Below are 25,190 nucleotides of genomic sequence, written 5' to 3'. Positions count from 1 at the left end.
TGGCTGCTTGAGCCCAATCTGTCACAGCCTTGTGCTGTCATGCAGCGAGCCTCAGCAGAAGCTGATTGATCAGAACCACTGACACAGCGCACAGGGCAGCTGTGGGGTGGTGATGGACACCAGCCTCTGGGAAAACCCAGAGCAGCAGCTGTGACATGATGCACAGGCAGGGGACCTGCAGCATCCAGGGCTGCTGCTAGAGTTCAAGTGAAGCGCTGTCTGCCACAGCAAGAGCTGCTGGCTGAGTGGGAGCAGGACACACAGCATCTGTTGCCTGACACCATCGTCTCAGTGCCTTGTGTTCTGCTGGGACTGGTGCCTGATGCTTGGCTCCAGCTGGGACGTGGACCTCTCCTCCCATTCTCCCCAGGTTGCAGTAGCACTGCCACCTCCAGGATGACTCTCAGCCCAAAAGGCCAGGGCTGAGATGATTTCAGGGCTGCTGCAGGGTTGCACACGGGCTTTAAATATCCCATGTCCCCCTGTACTTGTGCTGCCCGCTGCAGGGAAGTCCTGGCAGCTTTTAGCCCCCTCCCCTCTGCCCGTTCTAACTGGGCGTGGGCTGGCTTGTTCCTTTTAGCAGTACTGCACTGAACTTGTTGGGCTACACCGCACTGGGGGCAGGTTCCCTGCAGGGGCAGTTGGAGCCTCCAACCTAAAGCCATGGGCTAGCCTCCCCCAGACCCAGCCTGAGCCCTGGAGACCAAGCTACCAGTGGTCAGTGGGAACTGGACAGAGGCTCTGCCCCCACATCCCACCCACCTTTTCACTTAGTGGGTCTAAAGTTGAAACCTCTCCCACCTCAGGGTGGTGGGAAACTGGGCCAATGGTCCCTCTAATTTTCCCTCCACATGCAGAATAAATTTAGTTACATACACCAAGTCATGTGCAGCTGTGCACCACTCATAGAAACCTAGGCTGCTGGCTGTGGGTTCTTTGCTAGCCAGCTAGGTGCCATTTAAATCTCCTCGGGGCAGCTGCCCAAGTGCTCAGCTTACAGGGAAGGCTGACCCTGATCCAGACCCAGACTCAGCCCAGACCTCTTGCTGGCAGTTCTGAGCTTCCTACTATCAGAGAGGGAACTAAATCCTGTTTCCCCCTACTTTTCCCTCAAGCATTACAGTGGAGAAGAGCTGGCAACTGAATCATAGAACTCTAGGGCTGGAAGGGAGCTTAGGAGATCGTTGAGTCCAGCCCCCTGCCCAGAGCAGGATCAGCCCCAGCTAAATCATCCCAGCAGGACTTTGTCAAGCCGGGACTTCAAAACCTCTAGGGATGGAGATTTCCACCACTTCTAAGTTGGAAGATGGCAGGCAGGTAAAATAACTAGAGACCAGCCTCCTGCTGCAAGGGAGAGGCTGCTGGGACCTGAATCCTGCAGCTGCAAGGCTGGCCAGAGCAACTGATCCCAGGCTGAGTGCTGGCCCTTGGGGCTGGGATCCTGCTCAAACTTCCCTGGCAGAGGTCCCTCCTCCAAGTACATCCTGTAAGGCATTAGGGTGAGCAGGGGTGGGAGGCGGATCCCTCCAGGGGGATGTAGCCCTGAGCACTCCTGGGTGGACATTCCCTACCTGCCATCCCTAGGCAGGAGAGAGACAAAAGAGGGTTTAAGGTGCCTTTATTGTCAGGTGCAGCTGCCATGGCTGGGGTGGTGGGGGCTCAGGTCCTGGCACAGTCCAAGGGATCCAGGGAGACGGTGACATCGGCCTTGCACTGGATTGTGCTGGGGGCTCCAGGAAGCAGCTGGCAGCTCTGCAGCTCGTGGGAAACGTCCTTCACGCACACAGCCTGGGGCAAAGCAGAGATGCAGGTGGTTACAGCCCGCAAAGAGCCGCCGGGTGGGGCCGGGCCGGGCCGGGCCGGGAGTTATAGCCCCAGTGCCGGGTGCCCCAGAGGCGCAGGGGGTCCCGCCCGTGGAGGCTGGAGGGGGCCAGAGGCAGCGCCCACACCCCGCCTCCACCCCACTTACTCACCATGCTCGGGAGCGCGGGGATCGGCGGCTCCGGGGGTAGCAGCGCGGCGCGGCTCTCGGGGTCGGCGCGGCGGGCGTAGGGCGGCCGGCGGATCCCGGCCAGCAGCCCCGCGGCTCTGCCCACCGAGTAGTAGCTGGGGCCGGCCGCCTGCTTGTACCACGCCTCGGCGGGCGGGCCCAGCAGCGCGGCCAGGGCGAGGCAGAGCAGGGCGCGGGATCCCTGCATGGTGCCAGCGGCAGCTCCAGCGGAGGCGCTGCCATCGGGCGCCCCTTATAGCGCGGCGTGGGCGGGGGAGGCGCCGAGCGGGCTCCGGGGAGGCGGAGGCGGAGCCGCAGCCGCGCCGGGCGGGGTCACCCCGGCTCTGCCCCAGCCGCAGCCGCAGCCGCAGCCGCAGCCCCAGCCGCGCGGGCGGAGCGGCGGGTTAGGCTGAGCCGCGCCCGGGGCTGGGCGGCGCCCAAAGGCGTCGGCCAAATCTCCCGCCGGGCACGAAAGCGGCAGAGAGACGCGGGCCGGGGCCGCCCCGGGGCGCTCGTAGGTAAAAGCGGGGCGGGGCGGGGGCTGCCACGTGCCAGCGGAGCCGGGTCTGCGCCGCCTGCCGCCCCCGGAGCCGCCAGCGCGGCTACAAACCTGGGGGGGCCTCCGCCAGCTGAGCCCCGGGCTGCCCAGAGCGCCCCGGGCTGGCGAAGCCGTTACCGCCCGCGGCCCCATGGGCGTGTCGCGCCCCAGGCCGTCGGTTCCGGAGCTGGGGCCAGGGCGCGCAGCGGGGCTCATCCCGCGCCGCGGCCCAGAGCCGGCCGTATCCACGGGAAAGCGCCGCAAGGCCTCAGCGCCTGTCCAGCCTGGCCCCTGGCGCTCTTCCTCCGGCAAGGGCCAGGCGCAGCCCGCGGCTCGGCACCAGTCACCCTGGGTGCGGGGCTGGTGCCCTCTCGCGGCTCGCACAGGGACCTCTGGGCGCACAGCAGCCGGCCGGGCTGTAGCGACGCCCATCCTCCAGTGAGGGCAGCTCATTAAACTAGGGGCCTTGTTACCTCTCCCCGTTTTAGTACCACTGGCATTCCCCTTTTCAGGAGGCACACCCGCCCACACCCCATCAAGGATCCCCTTCTGTCACACACGGCTCCAGAAGTTCCGGTTCTAGGCCCCGAGGGGGAACCTCTGGGACAGGCGCGGCATGTGGTTGATGAGTGTTAGTTACTGGTGAACTGTGAGGCAGTTTTCCCTTCCACGGATTGTCACCTTGTCATAGGGAGCAGGCTTGTGTGTTCCAGTGAACCCAAGAGCAAAGCTGTAGGGACTCCTGTACTCCCCGCAGTCACCCCTGCCGCATGATGGAGGTCCAGATAAAGAAAGATCCTAAAAGTCCTCAACAGTAGAACAGGCAGAGGATAGCAAAGGTAATGCTCCAGTGGCTGTGAAGGCTGTAGTAGACAGGAGGCTCCCAGTTGTTGTGCATTCCATGCCATTACACCTGGGCCTTCCATCTGTCAAAAACCATGTGGTGGCTGCAGTGCAACAGTTCCCCCACGTTACCAGAAATTAGTCACAAGCATCTTCATCTGTGTATTACTCTCCTAAATTTAAGCCCCACGGTGAATGGCAACAGGAGCAGGATTGTGAAAGCTGGAAGCTTTGTCATGGACCAGCACAAAGGCGGTGCATGTATCAGTCGTTCGGTTTCGAGGACTGAGTTGGTAGAACAGTCCAGTTGCTGCATCCATGACTGAGCAGCCCTGTTTAGGATCCCCTCAGCTCACCTAACAAGGGGAGGGGGTTAGAAAAGGTGTCCTAAACATAGTCCACCTCAATCCTCCCCCAACTGGATAACTGCGTCCAGGGGGTTAACTTCTGTGCAGTCAAAATCAAAAAGTAAACTTTGGAACATGGAATATTCAGAATGTAATGGACAACCCAGACAATGAGCGACCTGAAAGATGCACGATTATCATACACAAGCAGTGATGATTCAACATCAATATGGCTGCCCTGGCAGAAACCTGTAGACCAGAAGGAGGACAGCTAGGGAAAGAAGGCAGAGGGTACTCCTTTTTCTGGAAAGGAACCCCAAAAGAAGAAAAATGAGCTCATGGAGTAGGATTTGCCATCAAAAACAAACGGACAAAGATCCTATCTGAAGTCCTTGTCAGAATCAGTGAGCATTTCATGACTCTCCACTTGAAGCCTGCCAAAACCCAACAGGCAACTGTCATCAGTGCTTGTGCACCAACACTAGACGCCAAAGATGACATGAAAAAGTTCTATGTGCAATTGGGCACCATCCTGAAAGACATCCCCACAGACAACAGGATCATTCTCTAGCGGGATTTCAGTGCCAGCGTCAGAAGAGATGTGAACCTCTGGCAGGCTGCCATTGAGAAAGGAGTTGGCAACACCAACTCCAATGGAGTGCTCCTCCTTACAAAATGTGCAGAACACGACCTTGTCATCACAAACATCATCTTCCACCAGAAAAACATTTAAGACCTCATGGCAACATTGAAGCACTGGTACCTCATAGACTGTCATCATCCGTGTTCAGGATCTGCACCATGTCCCCCTCACACATGCAATGAATAGTGATGATGACTGCTGGACCAATCACCGCTTTATTCAATCCACAATGGCCATTAGGATTGTCACCAAATGGAGAAGTCAGAGGAAATGGATCTGATGAAAGATCAATGTACAAGACTTGAAGGACCCCATCAGACAAAGTGACTTCCAGATAGCGCTCCAAAGGAAGCGGCCAACAGTTCACCCTGAAGATTTGGAAGAACACTGCTGTCAACTGAAAAATGCATCACTAGAGCTTGTGGAGAAACCATTGGCTACTAGCCCAGGAAGCGTCAGGACTGGTTTGATGAGAATGATGTGGAAATTGAATGCCTGATTGAGGCGAAAAGGACAGCCTTTACAGCCTGGCAAAGCAACCTCAACTGCACAATGAAGAGAGAAGTGCATGCCAAGGCCAAGGCAGAAGTCCAATGTAAAACAAGGACTGAAAAAAACAGTGGTGCACTGAGATGGTGCAAAAACTCCAGCATCTTGCAGACATCAAGGATACCTGAGGTTTCTTCAATGCCACCACAGCTGTTTATAGACTGAAAAAACAGGGACTCAGTCCCCTGAGGTCAAAGGATGGTACCCAACTCTTGAAAGACAATGAAGCCGTTGCTTCTCACTGGAGGGAGCACTATAATGAGATCCTGAACTGCCCCTCCACCGTGGTCCTGATGAAGTGCAACACGGCAAGTGGACTAGATGTGTCTTCCGAATTAGAGGCAGGGCAGAGGCGCATTGGGGGCCAGCAGAAGCGATATAAGGATATGCTGAAGGCACATATGAAAAAGTGCAGCACCACTGTCGACACTTGGGAGAACCTTGCCTAAGACTGCCTCCAGTGGAGAGCGGTAAGCCATGAGGGGTGGTGCAATTTGAGAGGTCCTGCTTCATTGCAGACGATGAGAGGCGGAGAAGAGTGTCAAAAACTGCCCTGCACCCCTCCAACAACTACCAACACCTGCCCCTTCTCTGGTAAGATCTGTGGCTCCAGAATTAGGCTGATCAGCCATCAACGCACACACAAATAGGAGGGCGACATGAAGATGTCCTACTCATTGAGTGACCACCAAAAAGTGAGGCAGTTTGCTTGCTTGCTTGTCTGCAGATATGGCCACACACAGCTCCCAGTGGCTGCAGTTTGCCTTTCACTACCACTGGGAGCTTCAAGAAGCAGCACAGGACAGCCTACCATTCCCACAACTCCAGCTGGGTGGGAATAGAGCCACCAACTGGTATCCAGTAGGCTCCAGGACCAGTATGGAAGAGTCTGGCCCACTAGATGGATACTCAAGTAAACAAACCATCTCATGGCCAACCTGGCTAAATTGCTTGCAGCCTGAGCGCCTGAGGTTCTCCACCTGGTTCCAGGCTGATAAGCATTCATCATGTGCCATGTATAGTGGGAGCTCCTTATTGTGGAACATTCCACCTGGGGTGGCCTACATGGCAGAGAAGACTGACATACTAGGGAGGGATTTTTCCAAGTATGAAGCATCGAGCACAGTTGGTCTGTAGGATGTGAGCATTGTGCCAGGCTAGTGTAGCCTTCCCCCTGCCCCCCACACACACAGAGCAGGGACAGCCAGAATGGCTAAGGCAAAGCCCCATAGGTCACATTCTCCACTTGGCTGCATATCTAGGGAAAGTGTTTGTTGATGACATGGTAACAATCTTTCTCTGCTGTCTGTGGGGTATCCTTATTTGACTCAAAAGAAAAACTATGAAGAGATATTAATCATACCATGAGTTTATTGAAAGCAGTCCAAGGACTGCCATGTTACAGCTGGAAACTGACAAACTGTTGGCAAGGGGCCTAGTCCCAAAGCAATTGGTTTCAAATAATTTACATGATTCTGGTGCTGAAGAACACACCTGACAAGTGGATATAGCTGTCAGGAAGCAGGCCCCATATCCTACTGGCCACACACCTGCCTTAGTTTCTGTACTGCTGCATCTGAAGCTATCAGTTCAGGGTCTGTGATACATGGGGGAATGATTGCCAAAGGCATTAGGAACTGTGAGCATGGATAGAGAGCTGCACATCCCTAAGAATCCCATTTCAACTCAAGAAAGCTTTATGACATGACCACCTTTTCCCACTAAGGCACAGAGTATCCATATCACTATTACTGGGCAGTAATGATTTCTTAGGAAATGAGAGGGGGCACAGGCTGGCCAGGATTGAGAGGCCTCTTTAGAGGAAGAGGAGGGGAAGGTGCCTGTGATGCAAGAGATGGGAGAAGTTTTAATTAAACAGGAAGGTCTCTTTTAGTTTAGGAAAGCTTTTCAATGGTTTAGACCTATCCTGACTTTGGGTGGAGTTGCTAAGGATAAGCACCTCTTAGAAATCAGGTTCAGGGTGTTTTAAATAAGGCAGTGAAACAACAGGTCACATCTGCATGGCAAAAGGAGCCATTATCATAAAAAGGCCAATATGAGATGTACCCAGGCCAACCCATGGCTTTTTACTAAGGCACACACATACTACATAGACCCCAAGGACACAGAGAATGTTGATATACTCAGACAATGCCCAGGATGAAATAGTAATGCTGAAAGCTGTCACAGCATGTGGAACCAGCATCACAATGGGAACGATTAATATGTACCACTTAGATGCTTCCAGTCATGTCTCCACTGCTCCCTCTGCCCCAGGCTTCCTTCTTGCTTATAGTGAGTCATAATTATCTGTAGAGAAGGATTATCTGCTAAGTTTCTCTGTAAGGGCTAGGGACACATACTATATTGTATAAATAATTCATTGTGCTAGGGTCTGGAGAGAGAAGACAAAACATTTTAACAGCAGCCCATGAAATCCAAGCAGATCTGCTGTCTGAGGGAGTACTCTGTCACTCCTTGAATTTCCACTCTTGCCGGCACATAGGGCAGTGCTGCTGGACTTGCTGGGAATTCAGCCACTTGAGAATGCAGTGCATATGGAAGCAGTGGGAACACTGGCCCCATACCAGAGGGCAGTCGTCTCCAGGCACCTTGCCTACAAAAGAACAAAACTCATGAGGAGAGAGAGAAGGGAGCACTTGAACTGAAAACCTGCAGGGGGCAGAAGCCTGGGTTACTCACAGTCTGGGCAGCAGCCATTAAAGGCCATCCGGCAGATGCCACAGTTCTCATCATTGGCCACCCAGAGCCAAGAAGCTACACCATTCCAGCTCTTTATCTTCACCTTCATCCTGGCTGGCTTGTGGGTTTAGGAGTCAAGTCAGCACCTGTCAGATGAAGCAACTACTCAGACTGAGTTTCATTTTTAATCATTGAGAATACAAGCATGGCTACAATGGGTCAGCCCAAAGGTCCATCTAGCCCAATGCTTTATCTCCCAACAGTGGTCAATGCCAAGTGTCCCTACAAATAGAACAGGTAATCAATGAGTAAGCCCTCTCCTGTCATCCATTTCAAACCTGACAGAGGCCAGGGACCCTAGCCCTCCCCATCCCACTTAATAGCCATTAATAGATCATTAATAGTTTAATAGATCTACTCTCCATAAATTTATTTAGTTCTATTTTGAGCCCTGTTTTGATGTTCACAACCTCCTCGGGCAAGGATTCCACTGGTTAACTGTGTATTGTGTGAAGAAACACTTCCTTTTGCTTGTTATAAACCTGCTACTTTCATTGAGTGACCCCTAGTTCTTGTGTTATGAGGAGTAAACAACACTTAAGTTTCCCAGATAAAATAGCTACATCCCCAAGGGCCATGCAGTCCCCTTTGGCTGCCAGCATTATTTTCTCCTCTGTAGCAGTTCAAAGTGAGATGGGGATGAGCTGTTATCTTCTCCACAGCTCAGTCATTACTAGTAAAATTCTGTGTTTGGAACCCTCTCATCTGAAGTCCTCTGCCCTGGTTCACAAACACCATTAGTGTCCTTGCCTCATCCCTGAGGAGTCAGGATCAGCACTCCCCACTTTACAGATGAAGAAATTGAGCAACAGGGGGAGGAAGGGATCCAGCCATGGTCTGACTGCCAAGTCCACGGCAGGAGGGTAAGAGGCCTGAGCCCTCTGCCCTTATGCTCCAGGCTTCCTCCCTGGGGGAGTGCAGGTACCCTGGGAGCATGGGAAAAAAAAAAAGGCTCATTTGTCATTTGATTACACAGAGCTGAGAAAGGAAGGCTTTTCTGCTTCCCACTGGAAGGGTACTAACACACCCCTAATGCAGGGCTACAGCCCCCAACAGCACCACACAACCCAGAAAGCACCACTGCAAAGCTGCTGCCATTCCCCCAACTGTCTGACTCCCCACGAGTTCCCCTGAACTCTAAGCCCCCCCATCAACTCCTCCCAAACTCTCTGCACACTCTCCACTCTCCAAGTATCCCCCAAACCCTCCAAACCCCCCATGAGCTCCCCCAAACTCTCCATGCCCCCTCCACTCTCCTGCCCCCAAGTACTCCCGAACTCCCCATGCCCCCTCCACTCTCCTGCCCCCGAGCACCCCCAAACTCTCCAAGCCCCCCGTGAGCTCCCCCAAACACTCCATGCCCTCTCCACTCTCCTGTTCCCCAAGTATCCCCCAAAAGCTCCAAACCCCCCATGAGCTCCCCCAAACTCTCCATGCCCCCTCCACTCTCCTGCCCCCGAGTACCCCAAACTCTCCATGCCCCCTCCACTCTCCTGCCCCCGAGCACCCCCCAAACTCTAAGCTTCCCATGAACTCCCCCAAACTCCCCATTCCCCCTCCACTCTCCTGCCCCTGAGCACCCCACAAACTCTCCATGCCCCCCCAAACTCTCCATGCCCCCTCCACTCTCCTGCCCCCGAGCACCCCCCAAACTCTAAGCTTCCCGTGAACTCCCCCAAACTCCCCATTCCCCCTCCACTCTCCTGCCCCTGAGCACCCCCCAAACTCTCCAAGCCCCCCCAAACTCTCCATGCCCCCTCCGCTCTCCTGCCCCCCAAGGACCCATGAACTCTCCAAGCCCCCTCCACTCTCCTGCCCCGAGTACCCCCAAACCGAGCCTCCTCCACTCTCCTGCCCCCCGAGTACTCCCGAACTGCCCGTGCCCCCTCCACTCTCCGAGCCCCCACGGTCGCGGCACACGCCCACCCTTGTCAGTGGCGGCTCACAAGCACAGGCCGAGCCGGCGGGAATCGCTATAGCCACACCGGAAGTCCCGCCCCGGCTTCGGCCCCTAACGGGAAGAGTGTTTAGCTACTGCGCCCTATGGGCGCTCGGGCTCGCCCCTTCCGGTTCCGGCGCCGGCGCAGCGCGGCCGGAAGTGCAGGCCCCGGAGCGGAGCCGCCATCATGGCCGACAAGATGGACATGTCCCTGGACGATATCATCAAGCTGAACCGCAGCCAGCGAGGGGCTCGTGCCGGGGCCGGCCGCGGAGGCCGGGGCCGGGGAGGCGCTGGCCGCGGAGGGGGGCCCGGCCGGGGGACCGCTGGAGCTGGACGAGCCGGCGGCGGCCCCGTACGGAACAGGCCGGTTATGGCCCGGGGTGGCGTCAGGAACCGGCCCGCGCCCTACAGCCGGGTACGGGGCGGCGGGAGTGGGGCGCCGGCCGAGACCCCGCAGGTGCAGGGCGGGGCGCCGCACTTGGCTCGCGGAGCTGAGCCCCAGGCGCCTTATACGGAACTGGGGGAGCGGCAGGGGTCTGGGGATCGGGCCTGGGCATCGAGATGGGCCAGGGAGCTGCCTGCGACCCGGCGAGAGGCGCTTTGTTCTCTCCGAGCAGCACGGAGGCTTCTCGTGGCCGAGCACGGACCCTGGGCGAGCGGGATCAGAGTGTTGGGAAGAGCTAGTCTCTCCTGCAGAGCCTGTAGGAAATCGAGGAAGGAGGGGAGTTGAGAGCCCCGTGGGTTGGCGGGATGGTCACTGAGAATTTTTGTCCTGTTTCAGCCAAAGCAGCTCCCTGAGAAGTGGCAGCATGACCTGTTTGACAGTGGCTTTGGGGCTGGGGCTGGCGTGGAAACTGGGGGAAAACTCCTGGTTTCTAATCTGGACTTTGGCGTGTCTGATGCAGATATCCAGGTAAGAAAGTTCTACCCTGCCCAGCGTTGGAAAAGCCCTAAAGCTGATACTTTAGGTAGTTGGCATGTGTATCTTTGGGCCCTTCCTCATGGAATGACACAGTGATCTAAAAGGCAGTTAACTTTGGCCTCTTTTTTTATGGAGCTAGCAAAGTGCAGCCAGCACTTCTGATTAACTGTTTTGATACTGTCTGATGTGACTGGAGTGCAAGAAAAGTGTTTTGTTTTTCTCTAGTTTAATGTATAACAGATGACTGAGTAAATGTGCCTGTGTGGAAGGCTGTGATGTTTGGGTCTGAAAATTTAATGTAACATGTCCAAAATCGGAGATCTGTAGATCCCAATAAATGCATTAATAGAATGCTTTACAAGGTTACTGTTTTTATTCTCTCTTTACTGCTAAGATCTCTCTCTGTCTTTCATGCATGCACACATGTGCTTCTCTCTTCATTCTGCTTTTCTTCAAGTTCTGAGTTCACATCTGCTAGACAAAACATGTATTGGCTTGTGAAGGGGTCTGTAATCAACTGATTTGGGGTTTGGAACGGGTCCCATATGGGGAGAGGCTAGAGAGATTGGGACTTTTCAGTTTGGAAAAGAGGCGATTGAGGGGCGATATGATAGAGGTATATAAAGTCATGAATGATGTGGAGAAAGTGAATATAGAAAAATTATTTACCTTTTCCCATAATACAAGAACTAGGGGATACCAAATGAAATTGATGGGTAGTCGGTTCAAAACTAATAAAAGGAAATTTTTCTTCACACAGCGCACAGTCAACCTGTGGAACTCCTTGCCAGAGGAGGCTGTGAAGGCCAGGACTCTATTAGGGTTTAAAAAAGAGCTCGATAAATTTTTGCAGGTTAGGTCCATAAATGGCTATTAGCCAGGGGTAAAGTATGGTGCCCTAGCCTTCAGTACAAGGGCAGGAGATGGATGGCAGGAGATAAATCACTGGATCATTGTCTTCTGTTCTCCTTCTCTGGGGCACCTGGCATTGGCCACCGTCAGCAGACGGGATACTGGGCTGGATGGACCTTTGGTCTGACCCAGTATGGCCATTCTTATGTTCTTATGAGGTGGGAACATGCATAAAAAGCATATGGGTTATGCTTTGTTCTTATTAACATCTTTGAGTTCAATCCTTGGGGTGGACATTTAGGGCTCTGGGGCAAATAGTTTTTTTTAAAAAAAGGGACGGTGATTCATCCTGCCAAGAGGGCAGTGGACTGGACATGACCTCCCAAGGTCCCTTCCAGTTCTATGAGATGTGTACCTGTAACTCACCATGTTGTAAACGAGCCAAGATCTCCGAGGTGAAATGTGGCAGCCCTTGTGTTTATTTACTCCACCCATCTTACCTGAGGCCTCTTAAACTAGTCTTCAGTGACAATTGAAAAATATATCCTAAATATTTTGAGTTCTCCTAATACAACTGAAATGCAGGCTCACTGGTTGTAAAGGCTAGTCTCTCCCCCTTGTCACCTAGGTCCAGAGTCTCAAATGTAGTTAGGCCACTAACTTTCATTGACCTTTGTGGAAATTAGGAACAGACATACCTACAAATATTGGGGCCCTAATTGTAAATTAAAGTGACTATCCTAGATCTTAAGAACCTGAAATATTTTTTCCCCAACATGTTGAACAAACTACATGCTTTCAGGTTGGCAGGCCCTGAAGCAATACAGTCTCAAATACTTGAACTGGCTGAAGAGCTCTCTGAGCCACGAGAACCTTTGAGAACTGTGGGGGAAAAAAGGGGAGAGCCTAGAAGACTGGGAAAGGGCAATTACAATTAAAAGGGGAATAAGGACAATCCAGGGAATTTCCAAGTTAAGCTAATGGTAACCTAGAAGGATAATGGGAGCAAATAATCCATCAGTTTATAAATGCTGAGCAGATCATAAAGGTGTAAGTAATAGGCAGTATATATTTGTTGTTAACAAATGTCAAATCAACCTATTTTCCTTTGACAAACTAACAAGCCTTGTAGATAGAGCTGAAGCAGAAAGGGTGATGTATCTTAACGCTAGCAAATCTTTTGATACTTTCTCATGTGACTTTGTCATAAGCAAAATAGGGATATATAGCTGAAATGAACCTGCTATAACTGGTTGGAAAACTATTCAGAGAATAGTTAGCAATGGTTCACAATCAAGCTGGAAGATCACTGAAATGGAGTCCTATAGCATCTGGACTTAAATTGCAGAAAAGGAGATTTAACTTAGGCATTAGGAAAAAAATTGAAACTATGAGGGAAATTAAGCATTGGAACAAATTACCAAGGGAGAGTGGAATCTCCATCATTAGAGATTTTTTGGCACCGGTGAGAGAAACGCCTGTCTGGGATTGTCTGTACTTAGTACTACCTCATTACAGGGTACTGAACTAAGTGATACAGAGGTACTTTTCAGTCTTACATTTCTTTGATTCTGCGTTATGAGAACTCAGCTGAATTAACATGATTGAAAACCACAGCTTTTGCCAGTCAAGGCAGGACCCTAGAATTTTGCATAAAATACCAGAATAAAATGAGTAATTTTGTCAAAATCAGTCCATCTACCGCAGGATGCTTATTGGGGGGTGTTTAAATGGGATATACTGTGACTGTGCACAGAGAAATAAAAGGACAGATGGCAGTTCTCTGGTTTTAGGGGAATCTACTTCCCCAGTCACAGGTGGAATGTTTAGGCCAAGGGTCAGCAAACTTTCTGAGACAGAGTGCTGAAATTTGACTTTTTAATCTATGTGTGGTCTGAGTGCCAGTGATACTTTTTAAAGTCCTTATTAGTCCTACACAAGAGTTTCATTAATAAATTAAGATGCAGAGATTTACCGTTTAGGTAGCATTAGCTGGTCTTTTGTTAATCCACAGGTAGCATGGCTTTGAGCAAGCTCTCAGCTGCATGGGGGCAGAGGGGTGAGGCTGAGCTCCCTGCAAGTCTGCAAATTGGCTCACGTGCCATTCTTGGCATGTGTTATATATTAATTTGAAAGCATCTGAGCTGCCAAAGGGAACTTGGTCTAGGTTGAAGAAGTGCCTTCTCTGTTAAATGTAGCTTCTGGTTAAGATTAAGGCCTGTGCAGTTGCTGCCACATAAGAGTTTTGTACCCTAAGAGCTGAGAAGAAAATACACATATAAAATGGGGTCTAAATTATCTATGACCTGAGAGCCTGGAGTCATTGTGGATAGATCTCTGAAAACATCCACTCAATATACAGTGACATTGAAAAAAGTTTACAGGGTGTTAAAAATCATTAAGAAGAGGATAGATAAGAAGACAGAAAATATATTGCTGGTATATAAATCTGTGGTATGCCCACATCTTGAATACTGAATGCAGAAGTGGTAGCCCTGTCTCAAAAACAGACATATTGAAGTTGGAAAATGTACAGAAAAGGGAAAAAAAATTTTAGTGGTCTGGAATGGTGCCAGATGAGAAGAAATTGATCAGGCTGGGCCTTTTCAGCTTGGAAAAGAAACAGCTAAGAAATGAGATGACAGAAGTCTATAAAATGAGTGATATGGAGAAAGTAAATAAGTGTTGTTTATGCCTCCTCATAACACAAAAATTAGGAGTCACCACTGAAATTAATAACAGGTTTAAAACAAACAGAAGTATTTTTGTCACACAATGCACAGTCAATTTGCGGAATTATTTGCCAGTGGATGTTGGGAAGGCCAAGATTATAGCAGGGTTCAAAAGAGAACTAGATGAACTCCTTCAGGCTTGTAACAGCAACGAAGGGTCCTGTGGCACCTTATAGACTAACAGAAAAGTTTTGAGCATGAGCTTTCGTGAGCACAGACTCACTTCATCAGATGTGCATCTGAAGAAGTGAGTCTGTGCTCACGAAAGCTCATGCTCAAAACTTTTCTGTTAGTCTGTAAGGTGTCACAGAACACTTTGTTGCTGTTACAGATCCAGACTAACACGGCTACCCCTCCGATCCTTCAGGCTTGGTATATCAATGGCTTCTAGCCCAGATAGTAGGGATAGTGTCCCTGGCCTCTGTTTGCCAAAAGCTGAGAATGGGCGGGAGTGGATGGATCACTTGATGATTACCTGTTCTGTTCATTCTGTCCGGGACACGTGGCATTAGCCACTGTTGGACAGGACACCGGGTTAAATGGACCTTTGGTCTGACCCAGGATGGCCATTCTTATGTTCTTATGAATGCATCTGTGTGATATCGTGGGATGTAACCATGTTTTTCCTAAGTTGGCTGCTGCTTCTCAAGTCTGCAGTAACATGAGGACTGTTCCATGGACGTGATTGATGTGAACAACACTGCCTCTGTGTTAATGCAAGTTTTTGAACGTTAGGGGGCTTGTATTCCTTTATTACAGAGATAATACACAAATTGAAGGCAAGCTAGAAACAAGCCTGTAGAGCTGCTTGTTTTTAAGGAATGAATAACTTCTAAGTGTTTCTCATCCAAAGACATACAGGAAGGATAAGTTGTTTTTTCCCCCCATTTTGCTGCTGAAGAAATTGGTGGAGAATAGTGAAGTGATTTGCTCAAAGGGATTCAGTGGCAAACTTGGACTATAACCTAGGTCTTCATCCCTCTAGATCCCCACTGGTCCATCAGGAGTGCTGAGTAGTAGAGAACTTTTTTTCATCTTCGCTTCTGGAGCATATTTTTATTAAGCTCCAGCATGGCATGATCCCATTTCAAGCTGAGCTTGTTTTAGCAACAACCTTAAAGACCCTATACGTGACGTTACAGCAACGAAGGGTCCTGTGGCACCTTATAGACTAACAGAAAAGTTTTGAGCATGAGCTTTCGTGAGCACAGACTCACTTCATCAGATGCTGGATCTGATGAAGTGAGTCTGTGCTCACGAAAGCTCATGCTCAAAACTTTTCTGTTTGTCTGTAAGGTGCCACAGGACCCTTCGTTGCTGTTACAGATCCAGACTAACACGGCTACCCCTCCAATACTATATGTGATGTTAGCACCCTAGGAATCATTAAATGTAGAGTAGCAATGATAGTTGCTGATCTCTCAATGGGGAGATGAACTGGTGTGACGTTTTGAATTACAAAACAAAAAAGCAGACTGATGAAAGCTCATCACCTAATAAATAATACTGTTAGTCTTTAAGATGCTACCAGGCTTCTTTTTTTTTGTTGTGTGAAGATACAGAGTAACATGGATACCTGTCTGAGACGCGTTTGAATTGTTCTGACATGTTCCCTTGTTGGTTTAGTCTCATTCTGGAGATGTGGAGCAGTCCTGAAGGAGGACTCAATATTACAGGAGCCACCTGTCTTGCTTGTGGATGAACCATGTTCCAACTAGAAGGGCCACACTGGGTCGGACTAATGGCCCATGTGAAGGAATAAATAATTTCTTGTTTAATTTCTTCACACCAGTCATGATTTTATAGTGCTCTATTCTCTCTCTCTCCTCAGTCTTCTCTTTTCCAAGTTGAAAAGTCCAAGTCTTTTTAAACTCTCCTCTGTTCCATACCTCTGGTCATTTTTTGTTGCCCTTCTGTCTACGTGTTCCAGTTCCAATATATCTATTTTGAGAATAGGGGTGAACAGAAATGAATGCAGTTTTCAAGGTGTATGTGTACCATGGGCTTATGTAGAGGTAATTACAATATTTTTCTATTATCTGTTCCTCTCCTAGAGGTTCTGAACATTCTCATTGCTTTTTTAACTGCTACTGCACTTTGAACAAATGTTTTCAAAGAACTATCCACAGTGGCTCCAAGATCTATCTTGAGTGGTAACAGCTAATTTATACCTGTCATTTTTAATGTGTAGTTGGATTATGTGTTCCAATTTACATTACCTTGCATTTATTACCAGTGAGTTTCATCAGGCATTTTGTTGCCCAGTCACCCAATTTAGAGAGAGCTCCTTGTAACTCTTAAGTCCAAAGCAGACTGTGAAGTGTCTTGAGTAATTTTGTATTGTTAGTAAATTTTGCCATCTCACTGTTTACTCCTTTTTCCAGATAATTTCTAAATATACTGAACAGCACTTGTTCCAATACAGACCCCTGGAGAACAGAATTTGTCTGTCTCCATTCTGAAAACTGATAATTTATTCCCATCCTTTGTTTCCTAACTTTTAACCAGTTACTGATCCATGAGAGGACTTTCACTTTTATCCTGTGACCACTTATTTTGTTTGAGCCTTTACTGAGGGACCTTGTCAAAGGCTACTTGAAAGTCTAGACACGCTATAACCAGTGGAAAACCAATGAGGAGTCCTGTAGCTCCCTGAGACTGATCTATTAGGGCATAAGCTTTGGAGGGTAATACCCACTTCATTAGATGAACTGGAGTGGAAATACTAAGGCAGGTATATATGTAGGAAGATGACTGCAAAATAAATGTTACTATCCATTGTCAATTCAGGTAATCACTCAGGGTGATTGTGGCCATTCAGTGTAGCTGATAGGAAAATAGGGATTTACAAAGGACAGTAACTTTTCTTTTGCAGAAATTTTCTTACATCTATACCCACCTTAGTATATCCAATTCAGTTCATCCGATAAAGTGGCTATTACCCAAAGAAGCTAATGCTCTAATAAATTTGTTAGTCTTTAAGGTGCTACAGGACTCGTTGACTTTTACTGATACAGACTAACACAACTGGCCCTCTGAGACTTATAATCACTGGATCATCCATGTCCCCGTGTATATTGCGTCCCTCAAAGAATTTACCTCTAGTCCAGGGCCAGTAAATTTCTTTCTGAAGCTACTTTTAGTTCCATGATTTTATGGATGTTTTTTCCTTGGCTGCTAACGTTAACAATTTTGACAGTTGTAAACTTCTAAAAGCTGGTGCTAGTATGAGAGAAGCTGCCAGCTTTTGTCCTTTTCTGCCTGGTGTTGCTGTAAGATAGCTGTCTTGGAGGCAATTTGGTTAGTGGTAACAGCTCCCCTCTCTCTGTTGTGCAGGAGCTCTTTGCAGAGTTTGGGACCTTGAAGAAGGCAGCAGTGCATTATGATCGGTCTGGACGCAGTTTAGGGACAGCAGATGTGCACTTCGAAAGAAAGGCAGATGCTCTGAAAGCTATGAAGCAGTACAATGGAGTTCCCCTGGATGGTGTGTCTGTTTGTCTGATTTCACAGGCTGTTTTACTCAACTGGGTGGAGAACTTTAGATACCAGTGGCGTTTGTGTAAAGATTAATTTTAGCTTTGTCTTTTAGGGCGCCCTATGAACATTCAGCTGGTTACATCACAGATAGACACACAAAGAAGACCAACACAGAGGTGAGAAGCTTTTGTTTGATTTGGACCAGTGGTCTGTTGCCCCTGATTAGCATGGGTACGAAACTGACCTAGTCTCTCTCTGTATCAAAATGTGGTTTTCATATGGGAGTCTTCTGTACAGTGATTTCTTTGTGGCTGTTGGGGTTGATTAGAGTATACTTACTGTACCTGTAATATAGCTCCTTCTCTGCTTCACAGTGTAAACAGAGGAGGCATGACCAGAAACCGTGGAGGTTCAGGAGGATTTGGTGGTGGAGGTGGCAACAGGCGAGGTAACCGTGGTGGAAACAGAGGGAGAGGCAGAGGAGCTGGCAGAAGTTCCAAACAGCAGCTCTCTGCGGAAGAACTAGATGCACAGTTGGATGCTTATAATGCCAGGGTAAGTTGCGGGGGGCTTGATCTGTTCTTATCTGGAAATTGACGGATTAGCTGTCAATGGCTGCACAGAAAAGGGAGGAACTAATGAAGTCTCCTTGTGGCTAAGCAGTACCTGATTCCTGTTGTTAACTTCAGTTCCCAAATACTCCTCCAACTACTCTTACTCATGAGTGAGAAACAGCCACCTCTGTGGTGGTTATATTTTACAACATCCAGAGACAGTTTTTCAAATAGTTGGTGTCCATTTGGGCCAGATTCTTGCATGTAATTGCACACTGCCTGTTGCATGTACTGGAAACACAAATGAATGTAAAACTGTACATCTAAGTTATTTGAAAATACATATTAAATATCTTAGGGGTTAGTGAAGAGAGACAAATGAGCCTGAGCTGGTGTTGCTCTTGTGATAACGGATGATAGGGAGTGGCTGTATTTACAGGTGGTACCTCCAGTGCCTATTGCCCTCTGTACCAGTAATAATCAGTAATCCATAATCATCAACAACCATGGGCACAGGACTGACGCCTCCCTCACTGTTTCCTTCCGTCTTTCTTCCCCTGTCCAGTGCAGAGTGGCTTAGTTTCTGTAGATTAGCTTCACACCAGTCTACTATGTCATTTACCCATTCTCTGTGGGGTCTGCCTCTCCTATTTGAACCATCCATTATGCTGAATACCACTGTCTATATTTTTTTGTTTGTCCATGCTGCAGATATGCCTGAATAGCTGTGACTTCCATTATATAACCCTTCTGCATTAGGTTCTCTTTCAGCTTTATCTTGCTATATAATTACTCATTAGTGACATTCTACATCCATCCTATTCTCAGGATCTTTCTATAACAATTCCTCTTGAACACCAATATCTTTCTCTTAGAATCTTTCGTTATCATTCATGTCTCACATCCTTACAACATGCTGCTGAATACAAACATTTTCAAGATGTTCGGCTTTGTTCCTAAGCTAATCACTGTGCTTTTCCAGATCTTATTCATTGCCTTCTAACTCGCTCTTGCTTTCACTATTCTAGTTGCTATTTCCTCCTTACAGTCTAGATCGTATGTTACGTTTCTCCCCAGATACGTGAACTTCTCTACATTCTCTCGTTCGAGCCCCTCTACACTGATCTTCTTTCCTGTTTTTCCTTATCTTCAGATACCATTGTTTTTGTTTTATCAATGTTCGTAATCGGTCCATACCGCTTCCATTTCTTGTTTAGCACCTGCACTGTTCTCACTAGCTTCTCTCCATCCTCCTCGATGATAACTATATCATCCGCAAACCTCAAATTATTAGTTCTCATTCTGTGCACCGATATCCCTTCCAGCCCTTTCTTGATCTTGTCCATTGTGCTCTCTAGGTGCATGAAGAAGATACTTGGCAATTTCGGATCTCCTTGTCTCGTACCTCTACTCTGTCTAAACCAAACTTCCCTTACTCTCTGCATGTTCTCACTGCTGCCTTGGCATTGTTATTGCTATGCTTCAACAATCGTTCCAGTCTGCTATCTGCTCCATGTGACTCCAACATTGCCCAAGTCACTTTCCTATCTATACTGTCAAATGCCTTCTAAAAGTTGATAAAGCAAATGTAGATGTTCTTACTCTTTCATCGAGCTTTCTCCACTATCAATCTTAGTGCCAATATCTGCTGTGTGGTACTTCTATCTTATCTGAATCCTGCTTCCTCATCCACTAGATAGTCTTCTGTGTGTGTTCTCAGTCTCTTCATCAGTATCATCATCAGCACCTTGCCTAGATGACTCATTAGGGCAATCATTCTGTAGTTCTTGCACTCCAAGGTGCTTCCTTTCTTGTGTATTGTCCATTCCTTAGGTGCCTTCCCTTCTTTCCATGCTATATTGGCCCACAGTATTCAGACGTTCCAATTGATAGTATATGTGTTAGTTGTAGTTTTCTTTCAGTTGCCAACTTATCAACCCAACCCCACTCTCTTGATTGGTGCTGTGGACCTTGTTTATCTGGATGACGTCCGAGCTGGCATCTTTTATCAGTTAGTTGTACTGGCATCAGATTTCATTCGTATTGTTGTTTTATGATCAGTGCATCATCACTCATCTAACCAACCTCCTCCTTTATCCAGGCTTGGGACTGGCATTGAACCCCTAGAGCAGCTTTTCCCAACCTCTTCCAGACAGGGACCCATTTTGACAATTCAGGAAGACTTGGTGACCTGAGCCAATTGAAAAACCGAGGGGGTGCAGAGCCATAACTGGCTAGTTTTGCGCCTGAACCGAGAATATAAAATTGCCCCCCTCATGTTATATATTCATTATAATTTCATAGAAAAGGGGAAATATATTAATAAACTAATAATACTACATTTACTATAGTTAGAGTTGTGGTGGTGGAAAGACACTCATCCTCAAACTGCTCCACCCCAGCTTAAACCCCACATGCAGGGGCTAAGGGAGTCACACTTGGGCTGGAGTGGGTTAGGGGAGTCACATTTGGGCTAGGAGTCACTGAGGGGCTGCAGGGGGCTAGGGGAGGCACAGGGACTCCCGTGGCTGGAAGCTGGCTGGGGCACGGAGCTCTATCCAGCAGTGCCAGCCAGCCATGTGCGGGGGAGAACCCCCAACCCCCGCGGCTGGAAGCCGGCTGGGGCAGAGCCCTAACTGGCAGCACCAGCTGCGAGAACCCTGCTGGGATCTGGAGGGGGAGACCCCTATCTCCTGCAGAGGCTGGGAGCCATGGAGCTGATCATCTTTGCCCTCCCTCCCAACCTTGCACTCAGGCCCCCACCTCACCTGAGCTGGGCGCCACTCTTCACGTGTTCAGGTCTCTGCCCTGCAGCTGAAGTGGTTCTCAATTTTATTGTAACAGAGAGAAAGCTGCGCTAGTCTATATACTATCTAAACAAAAAAGCAGTGTGGTATGGCTCTGTTCTGGTCTGGCTATCGTCTGAAGAAGTGGGTCTGTCCCACAAAAGCTCACCTAATAAATTATTTTGTTAGTCTTCAAAGTGCTACTCGACTGCTTTTTTGTTTCAATTTAATTGATTGGCTTAACTGCCTGACAACTCTTAATCCAATTAAGAAGTTGAGAGCCACTTCAGGAGTGTGAATGCTTCTTAATAGCCACCTGTGGAGATGCCCAGTCCAGCCAGCGACCCTTTCGAAATGTAACTGTGACCCATAGGTTGGGAAACCCTACCCAAGAGGCATCATGGTGCAGTTAATCAGTAATTTAATAGGAAGGCAAATCAAACAGAGTAGTCTGAAGCTTCAAGGGGAAGTTGGGGCAGGATGGGGCTTTTGGTAAGGGAGGAGTTAGTTTCCAGGGGATGTACTGAGTAAATCCCAAAGCTGATTGAATATCTTTGTCCATTCCGCCCAAATAAATGTTTAAAAAAATTAATACATAAGGAAGCTTTTAGGAAAGAAGATAATTTACCAGACCATATGAAATACCTCCTGGGGTGAGCAGTTGGGTGACAAAGTTATTGTACTACTGGCCATTTAAAAATCCAGTCATAGTTAACAGGGTTATGAGCGAATACTGAAGGGAGCAGGTTTGGGTGGCTAGTAGAATCAAAATGTTTCCTGTCAGCTATGTAAGACTCACCACTGGTAAAATAATGGAAGTAACATGATTTAAAAAAATCACTCTATCTAGAAGATGAAGCGGCAGCAAACAGCATTGTGGGCTAATAAAGGGCAAACATGATTGCCGTCCTCTCTGACGAAACTACAGAAACAGCACTGGAGGAAATTCAGTAGGCATGGTGTCCGGGATTTTAATAAGGAGTTGAAAAGCCTTTTACAATCTCAGTCAGAAAACTTGGCTTGGAAACTGGTTCTAAATGAAGGATCACAAACAGAGTAGGTAGTTATGAGAAGGCATTTCTAGTGATTGATTCTGGTCAGTGCTGCTGAAACTCTCCCAATGATACTGAAATAGAAGAACAATGAGGAAAAATTATACAAAGGCACCCAGAAATTAGAACCCTGGCTTCAGGAGACCAAAGAATGGGTGGGCAGGAATCTTGGGAACATGACCAATGCAAACTTTTCCATGAGCAACCTCAAAAATCTGGTCAAAGGCCAGGTTTTCGCCCCAAAGCAGTGGTTCTCAACCTCTACACTTTTGTGGACCGCATGTGCATCACTGTGTTGTGTGGGCTACATTCACACAATATATACTACTGCTATGGCCTTGAAGATGTCACATGGGCTGCAACTGTGTGCTGACTGGACCACAAGCAGCTCATAGGTTGAGAACCACTACTTCAAAGTTATGTCAGTCAGGTGTGATTAGTTGTGATCTCTGACAGCTATACCAGCAAGATGGCACTTTTGCCAACTTAACTTACTTTGCTTGGGTATGAGTCAGCTGAATCATCAAAAGTACAATTTTGCAAGTATAAACTGCAACCCCATAGGAGCGTTTTGCCAGTACAAAACAGACCTGGCCAAAGTTGGGATGTGTGATAGCAGGGATCCAGTGTGTTCCATAGAATATCCTGAATGGAATGAATTTGTTTCAGCATCGTGCTCTAGAATTTGATATGTAACTGAAATAATTGTTTCTCTTCCTGACTGCAAATTAACTTCATTGATGCAATGATGTCTGCAGATGTGCTGCAACAATAACACTAAGAGGCATGAGCTGTCCTATATACGTCATCAAATTACCTCTGAACTCTAATCACAGTGTAAATGCCAACTTTGCACTGCTGATCACTGCAGCCAAATCATATGCCTATTAGAACACACAGCACAGGGCCTACCAGGCTGATTATTCACTTTCATAATTTAGGGAGATCCTACATTCAAGAGAATAGTAAATGACTCACTGATTTAACTAAAACAACAAGAAGTCCCATGGCACCTTTTAGACTAACAAACACATTGGAGCACAAGCTTTCGTGGGCAAAGACCTGCTTCGTCAGATGCATCTGATGAAGTGGGTCTTTGTCCACAAAAGCTTATGTTCCTATATATGTTAGTCTATAAGGTGCCACGGGACTTCTTGTTTTTGCATATACAGACTAACACAGCTACCCCGCAGATGCCTGTCAACGTGCCAGGCAGTGATTTAACTAGAAAAAATAGTATAAAATGGGAGATGATTGGGAATAACAGGAAAAACATTGACAGTAAGATGTGCTAAGCAATAGAATCCTCTTCCTGGGGGAATGGTGACATATAAAGGTCTCTCTCAGAATTAGACTGGATTAGAACTAGAGAGCACAAAGTACTAGAAACTATACAGCAGAGCACAACTATGTGCAGGGAAACAAAGGCCTTGTCTGCATTAGAAATGTATACTGATTTAATATAATTTTAAAATATATCAAGTAACTGATAGAAATCTATACTGCTTTAAATGCATTCTGTTTCTTAGTAGCTTGCTATGTTCCAGTGGGTTAACAAGAGAGTATTAAATTGATCTGCTTAAAATGATGCACTTTTCTAAAGTAGATTGCCCTGTGTTTTAACAGGAAAGTTTGCATGAGACCCCTGGAAAGCTTCTTCCTGTTTTGTCTTGCAACACTGAAAACTTTTTCTTTTTTTTTTTTTTTTTTAGATGGACACCAGTTAAAGCAGTGAGCACATCCCCAGCATGGAAAGGACTCCAAACATCTCATTCCATGCTCTCCAGAGGGAGGGGTGTATGATTGTGGCCACTAATATCAAGGATGGAATCTGTTTTACTTTTATGTTTTGGAATAGGTTTTAAACTCATATAAAGGGTTGTCTTTTGTTTTGTTTTTTTTTTTAAATTCTGAAACAGACCTGTTTTCTACCGAGTTATTTTTGGGATAAATTTTACTGGTTGCCTGTTAGGCTGAGGTGGTTTTTTCACCTTTGCCATAATAAAATAGAAATGTGTCTAGAGCTGTAAATGTCTGCTTCCTGTTGCAGCTGGAGTCCAGGGATGGAGCCTGGCTCGGGGCTGCAGGAATGTGAATATGCTGGGTGGGGATCAAGACATTGATAAGTATGATCATTTTTAAATGTTGGTGTCAGGTCACTTTCCTCTGGGAAAAGGGAGTTGCTGTTCTGCCTCAGAGCCTCCCCATTGTGTCCTTGATGGCCTGTAAACTGCACCCACCAACTTCTCTTCGCTGAATAGATCCAGTGGGCAGCTACACAGTCCGGTACTGCTGCATTTACATATCTGCCTGAAATGAAGACTCACTTCAGTGTAATGAGTTAATAGAAGGTGCACAAAACCCCCTTACTGGTCTCTGGGAGGAGGTGTGAATTTCTTGTTGAAGTTGTTTTGTATTTAACACTTGATTCCAAAATTCAGTGCTGATCCCACTCTTCAGTATTTTTACTGTACAGTTGCTGTGCAAATTCAGTGACTCCAAAATGCCAAGTAAAGATTTAGTCTTTCAACTGTCAATTCCCTATTGAATTATTTCCATAAATGGCTCTGGTGTCTTATTAAAAAGTTTCTAGCAAGAAAGAATCTAGGATACAATCTTCAGTTTGTAAATCTGCTAACTTACTGGCAGTGGCAGTTGGGCCTGGGAAAGAGCTGCTCCCTCTTTGGAGAGATGCAATGAAGGAAACCTCAGCTGGTGTCTAAAAGCAAATCTGGCTGCTAATGTACAGGATGCCTTCTACCTTCCCAGTAATGTTCTTATTGTAAAAGAATGCTAAACCTAGAAATCAGGAGAAAACAAATCATACACTTAACCCATACAACCAGGAACAATTTGTTTGGATTTCAGTGTTCAGGCCTTCAGGCTCAACATGTAGTTGATGAACTATGGAATCTTTTAAACTTGTAAGGCGAGAGATGAGAACGTCTGCATCATTTGGGAGGGAGTGGGGGGGAATAAGTAACAGCTAGAATAAGTAATGAGTTAAGTAGACAGGAAAGTTGAGCGTGTGCCTGAAGTATGAGATAGAGATTCCCCAATCCAAGTAGGTTTAAAAAAATTCATCCTATGTAACAAACAAGCATTGAGTATGACATCACTGTATACTCAAAAATGGGCACCCAGGTTTGCCAGCCTACCTCTGAGCATTCACATTGCAGAACTCCATGACTCACCTATGG

The 25,190-nt window shown here is 47.6% G+C and overlaps 3 protein-coding genes across 4 annotated transcripts; 1 reads left to right on the top strand and 2 right to left on the bottom strand.

Annotated features, from left to right (window-relative positions):
• Positions 1 to 1,588: 1,588 nt before the first annotated feature.
• Positions 1,589 to 2,860, bottom strand: NPB (neuropeptide B). The gene is made up of 2 exons (XM_075014638.1): positions 1,974 to 2,860; positions 1,589 to 1,788 (listed from the first exon to the last, which is right to left on the bottom strand). Exons 1-2 carry the CDS (start codon positions 2,196 to 2,198, stop codon positions 1,660 to 1,662), a joined length of 354 nt encoding a protein of 117 aa, XP_074870739.1. The 5' UTR covers positions 2,199 to 2,860; the 3' UTR covers positions 1,589 to 1,659.
• Positions 2,861 to 6,274: 3,414 nt separating this feature from the next.
• On the bottom strand, positions 6,275 to 9,702 carry ANAPC11 (anaphase promoting complex subunit 11). Its single transcript, XM_075014574.1, has 4 exons — positions 9,600 to 9,702; positions 8,424 to 8,599; positions 7,614 to 7,759; positions 6,275 to 7,527 (listed from the first exon to the last, which is right to left on the bottom strand). The coding sequence occupies exons 3-4, from the start codon at positions 7,720 to 7,722 to the stop codon at positions 7,382 to 7,384; spliced, it is 255 nt and encodes an 84-aa protein (XP_074870675.1). The 5' UTR covers positions 7,723 to 7,759; positions 8,424 to 8,599; positions 9,600 to 9,702; the 3' UTR covers positions 6,275 to 7,381.
• A 60-nt stretch (positions 9,703 to 9,762) lies between these two features.
• ALYREF (Aly/REF export factor) lies at positions 9,763 to 24,527 on the top strand. Of its 2 annotated transcripts, none has more exons than XM_075014486.1 (6): positions 9,763 to 9,967; positions 10,397 to 10,528; positions 17,458 to 17,605; positions 17,711 to 17,774; positions 17,973 to 18,153; positions 23,703 to 24,527. In XM_075014486.1, exons 1-6 carry the CDS (start codon positions 9,800 to 9,802, stop codon positions 23,715 to 23,717), a joined length of 708 nt encoding a protein of 235 aa, XP_074870587.1. In that variant the 5' UTR covers positions 9,763 to 9,799; the 3' UTR covers positions 23,718 to 24,527. The 2 variants fall into 2 exon arrangements, with proteins under 2 accessions (XP_074870587.1, XP_074870585.1); XM_075014484.1 differs by having other exon boundaries at positions 9,763 to 10,030.
• Positions 24,528 to 25,190: the final 663 nt, after the last annotated feature.

The sequence above is a fragment of the Carettochelys insculpta genome, chromosome 20 (genome assembly GCF_033958435.1).
Source record: "Carettochelys insculpta isolate YL-2023 chromosome 20, ASM3395843v1, whole genome shotgun sequence".
Taxonomy (NCBI): Eukaryota; Metazoa; Chordata; order Testudines; family Carettochelyidae; genus Carettochelys; species Carettochelys insculpta.
The sequence above is the reverse complement of the archived record's forward strand: the minus strand, read 5'-3'. Positions and strand labels throughout refer to the sequence as shown.